Genomic DNA, 11,075 nt, shown 5'->3' with positions numbered 1-11,075 from the left:
CGTCATAGGATCTTACAGCACTCGCTCGGCACCGTGCACTGAGCGTCATAGGATCTTACAGCACTCGCTCGGCACCGTGCACGGAGCATCATAGGAACTTACAACACTCGCTGGCACCGTGCACTGAGCGTCATAGCATCTTACAGCACTCGCTGGCACCGTGCACTGAGCGTCATAGGATCTTACAGCACTCGCTGGCACCGTGCACTGAGGGTCATAGAACCTTACAGCACTCGCTGGCACTGTGCACTGAGCGTCATAGGATCTTACAGCACTGGCTGGCACCGTGCACTGAGCGTCATAGGATCTTACAGCACTCGCTGGCACCGTGCACTGAGCGTCATAGGATCTTACAGCACTCGCTGGCACCGTGCACTGAGGGTCATAGAACCTTACAGCACTCGCTGGCACTGTGCACTGAGCGTCATAGGATCTTACAGCACTGGCTGGCACCGTGCACTGAGCGTCATAGGATCTTACAGCACTCGCTGGCACCGTGCACTGAGCGTCATAGGATCTTACAGCACTCGCTGGCACCGTGCACTGAGGGTCATAGAACCTTACAGCACTCGCTCGGCACTGTGCACTGAGCGTCATAGGATCTTACAGCAGTCGCTCGGCACCGTGCACTGAGCGTCATAGGATCTTGCAGCACTCGTTCGGCACTGGAGATGGCAGCTAGACGTGACGAGTGGGAGGCTGCTTGGTTTAGTGTAGTGTCTACCCAGACTCCGGGCGCACCGTGCTGCAGGTTATCAGCTAGTAATTAGAGTGATTTAGGAAAGGATTCAACCGCAGAGATCATGTCCTCCAATCATTTCCTTGAGATTGTGACGGTACGAGCTAAGCTTAGTGTGAGCTCCTATTACATCAGCGTCACTTTGTGCAGGGCGTGATCTCAGACCTAACAAGAGGGTGTGTGGTCTGGAGGGGGAACAGGCAGCATCGGGATGGGGTCTTCGGAAAACGGTAACATCTGTATTGCATTTTATTTATTGTTTTTAATTCTTAGCTTTTTGTAAAAACTTTTCCTCGCCATACAACCCGTTTAGCAATGTACAGAGTTAGTCGTGGCGAGTGACAGTTGTTGTTCCCATCACACATTCCATTGCGGCTTCTTTAGAGAAGAAAAATTTTATGAAGAAATCTACCAGAGCATATGTGAGCTGCTAATAAGTGTGATGAGATCTCCGAGGACGCGTTCAGCCTCGCTAATACTAACAGCGCTGGGTCTGTATGATACATATGTATATCCATATGTCTATGTGCTCCATGGAGCGCCACCTGTTGTAGCTAAATGCCAAGAAACCAGCATTCTCACAACTCGCCAAAAGCTTGAACTACTCTCATATAAAGTGCTCGGTGAGATCATGGCTGAGATAAGGAAATAAGGGGTTAAGTGCACTCGTATGGAGTGTGTAGTCATTCAGAGGTCATTGTAATTGAGGTGAGTGGTCTGTGAATTATGTGAAGTGATGCGTCATTTAGTCCGTTTCTGTTAAACCAGTCTGTCTTTCAGTTTGCGGCGGTGTTAGGACCACCACCTTCCTATCGCCGTGTCGGGGCCTCACTCGGGCTGAGGTTGCTGTTGCTGGTGGTTGCTTGATGGCTCTCCACTATTCGCCTCTGGTTCCTCATCAGAAACAGCTTCAAGGTGGTATACTTGACGAATGGTTCGGGTAGTAAACTGCATCGGTGCCCTCCTGCAAGAGGTTAGAACATGTTACAGCACACACAATGGGGAGATCTCATATGGTTTTCTTTTAATTAGAGAACATAATAACCAAAGGAGAATATTGTAAAACCTGCCAGAGCAATGCTAAGCAGCTGACATTTCCGTAATAGCTGTAGGAACACCTCACACTGAACACTCCGGAAAAAGCTTCAATCGCAGAAACTTCATCATGAAGCAAGACCCAAATAATAATCCGCATCGCTTCTCTGTCATAAGTGATAAAAAGGCTCCGCACATTGTGAAGTGGAGATATTCCTAATGTCTGCGGCTACCTACTGAACATTTGCTGTGACACAACGCAGTCCTGTACCGGCAATGGTTAATAGTGACCGCAGTGATAATACTGATGATGTACAAGGAGACGGGCGAGGCCGTAAAACGGCTCCTCTGCAGCAGTAATAATACTGATGATGTACAAGGAGACGGGCGAGGCTGTAATATAGCAATACACACAGGCTTAGGGACATGTAGTGTGGACCTATAGGTGCTGATGTGATGCCCTACGCTTCCTCTGCAGCAGTAATAATACTGATGATGTACAAGGAGATGGGAGAGGCCGTAATATGGCAATACACACAGGCTTAGAGGATAAATAGTGTGGACCTATAGGTGCTGATGTGATGCCCTATGCTTCCTCTGCAGCAGTAATAATACTGATGATGTACAAGGAGACGGGAGAGGCTGTAATATGGCAATACACACAGGCTTAGAGGACATGTAGTGTGGACCTATAGGTGCTGATGTGATGCCCTACACTTCCTCTGCAGCAGTAATAATACTGATGATGTACAAGGAGACGGGCGAGTCTATAATATGGCAATACACACAGGATTGGATTAGGGGACATGTAGTGTGGACCTATAGGTGCTGATGTGATGCCCTATGGCTCCTCTGCAGCAATAATGTTTCCAGGAAAGAATGGCCGCACAATTGGATTTACTTCTTACAGATTCCACATAACGTTGCAGACGGAGGAAGAGAACGGCTCTTAGGGTACGGGGCAGTGTAATATAACCGTGCACCCCGCATCCATAATGGTGCACAGTACATGAGATCTACATCTACAAGACTATGCCATGGCCATCTTCTCACCCATTCTATGTCACTCCATATCCCTCTACTTTTATAGATTCCAGAGAGGAGGACGTCGGAGCCCCCTGGCAGGCCCATTGTGATCATGGACAGTGGATGGATAAAGCAGAGCTTGGCGTTAGTTATTAGAGGTGGGTGGAATGTATTACACAATTTCCCTGCACCATATGTGATGATACATAGATGTGCTCTGCACATAGTTAATGTGAGTAAACTGTAACGTGCGGCCCGGCCGGCCCACCATGGGGCACTGATAACTCAGCAGGTTTAACACAGGGAGTCAGTGTGCACTGTGTCCTCAGTAATGGCTCTGCCCAGGAGGGGTCCGGCGGCTGCTGCCACCGGCCAGAACAGATCCCACTCTTACACAGGCTTCCTTTGTGCTCCTGGCACCTGGACTGTAATAAACTTGGACAGGTTTTTTTGGCTGTTCACACAGCTATGGAGACACACAAGGTTTTCAGTCATATAAGAGGGACGGCAGGGCAGGAGGAGACACAGCCAAAACATGCCAGAGATTAAAGGGGAATGTAAAAAAAAGCAAATAAGCAGTGGGTTATCTAAGGGTACTGTCACACATTGAAATTTCCATCGCTACGACGTTACGATTCGTGACGTTCTAGCGATATCGTTACGATATCGCTGTGTCTGACACGCTACTGCGATCAGACACCCTGCTGAGAATCGTACGTCGTAGCAGATCGTTTGGAACTTTCTTTCGTCGCTTGATCACCCGCTGACATCGCTGGATCGTTGTGTGTGACAGCGATCCAGCGATGTCTTCGCTTGTAACCAGGGTAAACATCGGGTAACTAAGCGCAGGGCCGCGCTTAGTAACCCGATGTTTACCCTGGTTACCAGCGTAAACGTAAAAAAACAAACCGTACATACTCACCCGTCGGTGTCCTTCAGGTCCCTTGCCGTCTGCTTCCTGCTCTGAGTGCAGCCGTACAGTGAGAGCAGATCGCAGCACCGCTGTGATCTGCTCTCACTTTCCGGCCGGCACTCAGAGCAGGAAGCAGACGGCAAGGGACCTGAAGGACACCGACGGGTGAGTATGTACGGTTTGTTTTTTTACGTTTACGCTGGTAACCAGGGTAAACATCGGGTTACTAAGCGCGGCCCTGCGCTTAGTTACCCGATGTTTACCCTGGTTACCCGGGGACTTCGGCATCGCTCCAGCGCCGTGATTGCAACGTGTGACCGCAGTCTACGACGCTGGAGCGATGATTATACGACGCTGCGACGTCACGAATCGTGCCGTCGCAGCGATGAAAATTTCAATGTGTGACGGTACCCTAAGTCTGTCCGTTACTGCGCACACTTCACATCACAGCACTACAAAGGATTAGTTATGCTTCACAGCCAAAAATGCAATCGCTCTTATTACATTCAAATGTCTGGGAAGAATGTCATTATTTACTGAAAATGTAATTATCCTTAATATTAAAAATAACTTGGAGATTTTTACTGCAACAATAAAGATATTCTTCAAAGTATAAAGAAAGATTGCATCTTTTATCCCCATAAGGCTCCTTTCACACATCAGTTTTTTGCCATCACCTTTGGCTCGAAGGATCCGACTAGCGGATCTGGCTAATTGGATCGGAGCATGCGCAGTTAAAAAAACGGAAACCGTCTACATAGGCTTCCATTCGAGCAAAAAACGGAGGGCAACAGTTCTGTCGCTGTCCGATTTTTTCGATGGACACGAAAAATGTTACTTTGTCCATTGTCTCCAGCCACCGGACAAACAATTTTCGCCGGATCCGGTGAACGACGGATGAAACGTGAAGCCATCCGTCGCTAATACAAGTCTTTGAGAAAAAACAGATGCGGTGGCATCAGTCGCCAGATTCATTTTTTTTCAAAATTCGACGGATTGCGACTGATGGCAAAAAACTGATGTGTGAAAGGGGCCTAAAGCTTGCTTGCCACTACAAGCAGCGCGCTCCTGGCTTGTATGAGTTCCTCACTTTAAAAAAAACAAATTAATGTGATTAACCCTATAAAAGTAATATAAAGGCAAGACTTATGCCCCATGTACATGGTAAAGTACATTGTTCTACAACACATAGTCCTGAGGACTCGTCGTCTCATTTATCTTTTCTTTTTTTGGGAAACAGCTTCTTAGTTTTATCTCTAAAAAAAGAATCATAAAAACTGCAGGATATTAACAAGGTCCAATGTTATTAGAAGTGCTCCCTGTACAGCAGGATCCATGTTAGTCCAAGGCCCGGAGCTCTGGTGAGTCTCCGTCCGGTCCAGCTGATTTACCAGCAGCAATGCTGGCAGCAGCACATTGCTGAAATGTCAGAGCATCATTACATCTGGGAATAGCTCATGATGCCGGTCACTAAAACACAGCTTACAATGTCGCAGACGAGAGTGGCACTCTTTTCTAGAATATATACGATGCTCTGTCCAAGATTGCATTGTACAAACAAAGTAATAATTAAGTCTGATAGCCAAGGAAATGGGCGGCAGCAGAACTAAGGGAAGAGTGCTACTGCCAATACACAGGGCACTATGAGGGGCCGGTAGGAACTGTAAAGCAACAGGAAAACAAATGAGCGGTCACACAGGGTCATGCACATACACGTACTTGCGTTGCTGACGCTCTAATTTGCTGTGATTGGAAAACAGAAAGAAACAGTAAAAGAAAAAGAGAAGTTATAGAAACCAGAAGTGCAACCGGCCGCTTCGGGACACTACTATGCAAACACCCATTATAGTGACCCCACAACACATATTTCCCGGAACCTTGTACCCGCCAAGCAGTCTAGGCTCCGGTCAGGACTGTCCAGTTCACACACTCTACACTACAAGAAGGACACAAAAGGCCTCCCTTTACCTGCACTGTGCATATGAAGCATCAGAAGATGACACACAGCTACGGACAGGCTGCAGCACTCATATGACGTAACAAGGTCAGTGACTGCCAGAAATCACAGAGCTGACATTGCAGTAAGATCGCCACTCCGGGATGTCAGTATATGTTTGTTTATACTATGTCTGGCACTTTAGGTTAAAACTAAATACTAATGTAATCATTGCAGCGCTCCCCTGATTCTGCCACTCTGTTCAGTCTTGTGCTGCATCCCTCCTTTACAGAGATATTCATATCTGTTGCCTTTGCAGCGCAGTATGTGACATTTCTGCTTGCAAACCAACTGGTCGTTTTTCAGTCTTCGCAGGGGGTGGGCACTTTCACCGCTCCCACCAATCACAGCTCGGCAGCTGATCTAGCAGTGCGGCAGTTACTGGCAGAGGGAGGGTGAAAGGCTACTAAACCCTCTGGACAGGTTTAGCTTGTCTGTCCAGAGCTTTGCTGACATATATGCTAAGAAGTAACAAACCCAGCCTTAACAATTTGTGAAAGATTATTTTGTAACGGAGCAGTGTCCAGAAGTCAATAGTACACATGGAAATAAGAAAATCTGCTTCTTTCTCTACCAAGACTGATCATTCTGAAAATTTCTTAATTCATGGTTAAAATCTGTCTTCAGCCAATAGAGACCTTCACATTACTGAGATAGTAGAGGGTCGTTGGTGCTCATAAAGTTCTATGGAGAACTGTAAGGGTTCACTGAGCGTGACAGCCTCATAGAAATATATGAAGATGCCATGCTCCTGTCCGGAGACCTGTGGCCAGTCTGTATATTGCGGGCCAAGCTCAGACTGATTTGCACTGATGTCTGGATGAGCCCTTACTGTCAATTCAGGAGACCTTGCAGTAGAATGTGTGTCTGCCTCCATCTCCTCACTACATAGAATTCTAAAAGCACCAACTGTCACCTCCTTTCTCAGCAATGTGAAAATCTGATTAAACTTAATGTTTGGCCCCGATAAAATAATAAAACTTATACTCGCCTCTCATGCTGTCCCAGGTCCCGCGGTGTCGGCAGTCGCTGTCCCACTGTGATGCAGTGTTGTGACGCCAGCACCCAATCAGCACAGGTGTCAATGTCTCTGGAAAAACTGAACATAAAAAGGAAATCCAGGCTGCAGCTGATCCCAGGCTTCTTCTTCATGCTCAGTTTGTCCGAAGGTGGAGGCAGCGACACCAGCGTTGATTGGGAACCGGGCATCACAGCCCCAGGACCACGAGTGCTGACACCAGCATGGAAGGCGAGTATAGGCTTTATTATTTCATTGGGATCGACCATTTAGTTTAAGAAGGGTTTGTCCTAGTGGACAACCCCTTTAATATAGCCTTGACCTGAGAACTAAGAATAAAAGATCAGTCCAAGAGGTGAAAGAAGCAGATTTCTCTTGTCATGAGTACGGTACTATTCATTTATTGAATAAAAATTAAACCGATGGTACCTCTTTACTGTTTCTATTAAGCCTTTTCATCCTGGAAACCTGTCGTGCCCGATATCATACACTTTTCACACCTTTAACCCCTTCACCCCCAAGGGTGGTTTGCACGTTAATGACTGGGCCAATTTTTACAATTCTGACCACTGTCCCTTTATGAGGTTATAACTCTGGAACGCTTCAACGGATCCTGGTGATTCTGACACTGTTTTCTCATGACATATTGTACTTCATGATAGTGGTAAAATTTCTTCGATATAACTTGCGTTTATTTGTGAAAAAAACGGAAATTTGGCGAAAATTTTGAAAATTTCGCAATTTTACAACTTTGAATTTTTATGCCCTTAAATCACAGAGATATGTCACACAAAATACTTAATAGGTAACATTTCCCACATGTCTACTTTACATCAGCACAATTTAGGAACCAAAATTTTCTTTTGTTAGGGAGATATAAGGGTTAAAAGTTGACCAGCAATTTCTCATTTTTACAACACCATTTTTTTTTAGGGACCACATCTCATTTGAAGTCATTTTGAAGGGTCTATATGACAGAAAATACCCAAGTGTGACACCATTCTAAAAACTGCACCCCTCAAGGTGCTCAAAACCACATTAAAAAATGTATTAACCCTTCAGGTGTTTCACAGGAATTTTTGGAATGTTTAAATAAAATTAACATTTAAATTTTTTTACACAAAATTTATTTCAGCTCCAATTTGTTTTATTTTACCAATGGTAACACAGGAGAAAATGGACCCCAAAAGTTGTTGTACAATTTGTGCTGAGTACGCTGATACCCCATATGTGGGGGTAAACCACTGTTTGGGCGCACGGCAGAGCTCGGAAGGGAAGGAGCGCCATTTGACTTTTCAATGCAAAATTGACTGGAATGGAGATGGAACGCCATGTTGCGTTTGGAGAGCCCCTGATGTGCCTAAACATTGAAACCCCCCACAAGTGACACCATTTTGGAAAGTAGACCCCCTAAGGAACTCATCTAGATGTGTGGTGAGCACTTTGACCCAACAAGTGCTTCATAGAAGGTTATTATGCAGAGCCGTAAAAATAAAAAATCATATTTTTTCACAAAAATTATCTTTTCGCCCCTATTTTTTTATTTTCCCAAGGGTAAGAGAAGAAATTGGACCCCAAAAGTTGTTGTCCAATTTGTCCTGAGTACGCCGATACCCCATATGTGGGGGTAAACCACTGTTTGGGCGCATAGCAGAGCTCGGAAGGGAAGGAGCGCCATTTGACTTTTCAATGCAAAATTGACTGGAATTAAGATGGGACGCCATGTTGCGTTTGGAGAGCCCCTGATGTGCCTAAACATTGAAACCCCCCACAAGTGACACCATTTTGGAAAGTAGACCCCTTAAGGAACTTATCTAGATGTGTGGTGAGCACTTTGACCCAACAAGTGCTTCACAGAAGTTTATAATGCAGAGCCATAAAAATAAAAAATCATATTTTTTCACAAAAATTATCTTTTGGCCCCCAATTTTTTATTTTCCCAAGGGTAAGAGAAGAAATTAGACCACTAAAGTTGTTGTGCAATTTGTCCTGAGTACGCCGATACCCCATATGTGGGGGTAAACAACAGTTTGGGCGCATGACAGAGCTCGGAAGGGAAGGAGCGCCATTTGACTTTTCAATACAAAATTTACTGGAATTAAGATGGGACACCATGTCGCGTTTGGAGAGCCCCTGATGTGCCTAAACATTAAACCCCCCACAAGTGACACCATTTTGGAAAGTAGACCCCCTAAGGAACTTATCTAGATGTGTTTTGAGAGCTTTGATCCCCCAAGTGTTTCACTACAGTTTATAACGTAGAGCAGTAAAAATAAAAATTGTTTTTTTTTTTTTTCGCAAAAATGATTTTTTAGCCCCCAGTTTTGTATTTTCACAAGGGTAACAGGATAAATTGGACCCCAAAAGTTGTTGTCCAATTTGTCCTGAGTACGCTGATACCCCTTATGTGGGAGCGACTGTTTGGGCGCATGGCAGAGCTCGGGAGGGAAGGAGCGCCATTTGGAATGCAGACTTAGATGGATTGGTTTGCAGGCGTCACATTGCATTTGCAGAGCCCCTGATGTACTCAAACAGTAGAAACCCCCCACAAGTGACCCCATATTGGAAACGACCTCACAAGGAGCTTATCTAGATGTGTTGTGAGAACTTTGAACCCCCAAGTGTTTCACTACAGTTTATAACACAAAGCCGTGAAAATAAAAAAAAAAAATTTTTCCCACACAAATTATTTTTAGCCCCCCAAATTTATATTTTCCCAAGGGTAACAAGAGAACTTGGACCCCAAAAGTTGTTGTCCAATTTGTCCCGAGTACGCTGATACCCCATATGTTGGGGTAAAACCCTGTTTGGGCGCACGGGAAAGATCGGAAGGGAAGGAGCACTGTTTTACTTTTTCAATGCAGAATTGGCTGGAATTGAGATCGGACGCCATGTCGCGTTTGGAGAGCCCTGATGTGCCTGAACAGTGGAAACTCCCCAATTCTACCTGAAACCCTAATCCAAACACACCCCTAACCCTAATCCCAACGGTAACCCTAACCACACCCCTAACTCTAATCCCAACCCTAATCCCAACCGTAAATGTAATCCAAACCCTAACCCTAACTTTAGCCCCAACCCTAACCCTATCTTTAGCCCCAACCCTAACCCTAACTTTATCCCTAACCCTAGCCCTAACCCTAACCCTAGCCCTAACCATAGCCCTAGCCCTAACCCTAGCCCTAACCCTAACCCTAGGCCTAACCCTAATGGAAAAATGGAAATAAATACATTTTTTTAAATTTTATTATTTTTCCCTAACTAAGGGGGTGATGAAGGGGGGTTTGATTTACTTTTATAGCATTTTTTATAGCAGTTTTTTATGATTGGCAGCCGTCACACACTAAAAGACGCTTTTTATAGCAAAAAAGTTTTTGCGTTACCACATTTTGAGAGCTATAATTTTTCCATATTTTGGTCCACAGAGTCATGTGAGGTCTTGTTTTTTGCGGGACGAGTTGACGTTTTTATTGGTAACATTTTCGGACACGTGACAGTTTTTGATCGCTTTTTATTCCGATTTTTGTGAGGCAGAATGACAAAAAAACAGCTATTCATGAATTTCTTTTGGGGGAGGCGTTTATACTGTTCCACGTTTGGTAAAATTGATAAAGCAATTTTATTCTTCGGGTCAGTACGATTACAGCGATACCTCATTTATATAATTTTTTTGTGTTTTGGAGCTTTTATACGATAAAAACTATGTTATAGAATAAATAATTATTTTGGCATCGCTTTATTCTGAGGACTATAACTTTTTTATTTTTTCTTTGATGACGCTGTATGGCGGCTCGTTTTTTGCGGGACAAGATGATGTTTTCAGCGGTACCATGGTTATTTATATCCGTCTTTTTGATCGCGTGTTAATCCACTTTTTGTTCGGTGGTATGATAATAAAGCGTCGTTTTTTGCCTCGTTTTTTTTTTTCCCCCCTACGGTATTTACTGAAGGGGTTAACTAGTGATATAGTTTTATAGGGGGTCGTTACGGACGCGGCGATACTAAATATGTGTACTTTTATTGTTTGTTTTTTTTATTTAGATAAAGAAATGTATTTATGGGAATAATATATATATATATATTTTTTTTTTCTTTATTTAGGATTTTTTTTTTTTTTTTTTTTTTTACACATGTGGAAATTTTTTTTTTAACTTTTTTACTTTGTCCCAGGGGGGGACATCACAGATCGGTGATCTGATAGTTTGCATAGCACTCTGTCAGATCACCGATCTGACTTAGAGCACTACAGGCTTACCAGCGCCTGCTCTGAGCAGGCACTCGGTAAGCCACCTCCCTCCCTGCAGGACCCGGATGCCGCGGCCATCTTGGATCCGGGACCTGCAGCGAG

The 11,075-nt window shown here is 44.6% G+C and overlaps 1 protein-coding gene across 12 annotated transcripts in view; it reads right to left on the bottom strand.

Annotated features, from left to right (window-relative positions):
• Window positions 1–453: 453 nt before the first annotated feature.
• The window catches only part of LOC143764741 (myosin-10-like), a 225,485-nt gene continuing 214,863 nt past the window's right edge, over window positions 454–11,075 (bottom strand). For 9 of the 12 annotated variants that reach the window (XM_077250655.1, XM_077250661.1, XM_077250657.1 and 6 more), the window contains 2 exons: window positions 5,433–5,456; window positions 1,424–1,703 (listed from right to left, as the gene is read on the bottom strand). In XM_077250655.1, coding sequence (XP_077106770.1) covers window positions 1,568–1,703; window positions 5,433–5,456 — 160 coding nt within the window. In that variant the 3' untranslated portion in view covers window positions 1,424–1,567. Of the gene's footprint in view, window positions 1,704–5,432; window positions 5,457–11,075 lie in introns of all 12 variants that reach the window. The other 3 variants (XM_077250658.1, XM_077250664.1, XM_077250665.1) reach the window with 1 other exon arrangement.

Source organism: Ranitomeya variabilis, chromosome 4 (assembly GCF_051348905.1).
Source record: "Ranitomeya variabilis isolate aRanVar5 chromosome 4, aRanVar5.hap1, whole genome shotgun sequence".
Taxonomy (NCBI): Eukaryota; Metazoa; Chordata; class Amphibia; order Anura; family Dendrobatidae; genus Ranitomeya; species Ranitomeya variabilis.
The sequence above is the reverse complement of the archived record's forward strand: the minus strand, read 5'-3'. Positions and strand labels throughout refer to the sequence as shown.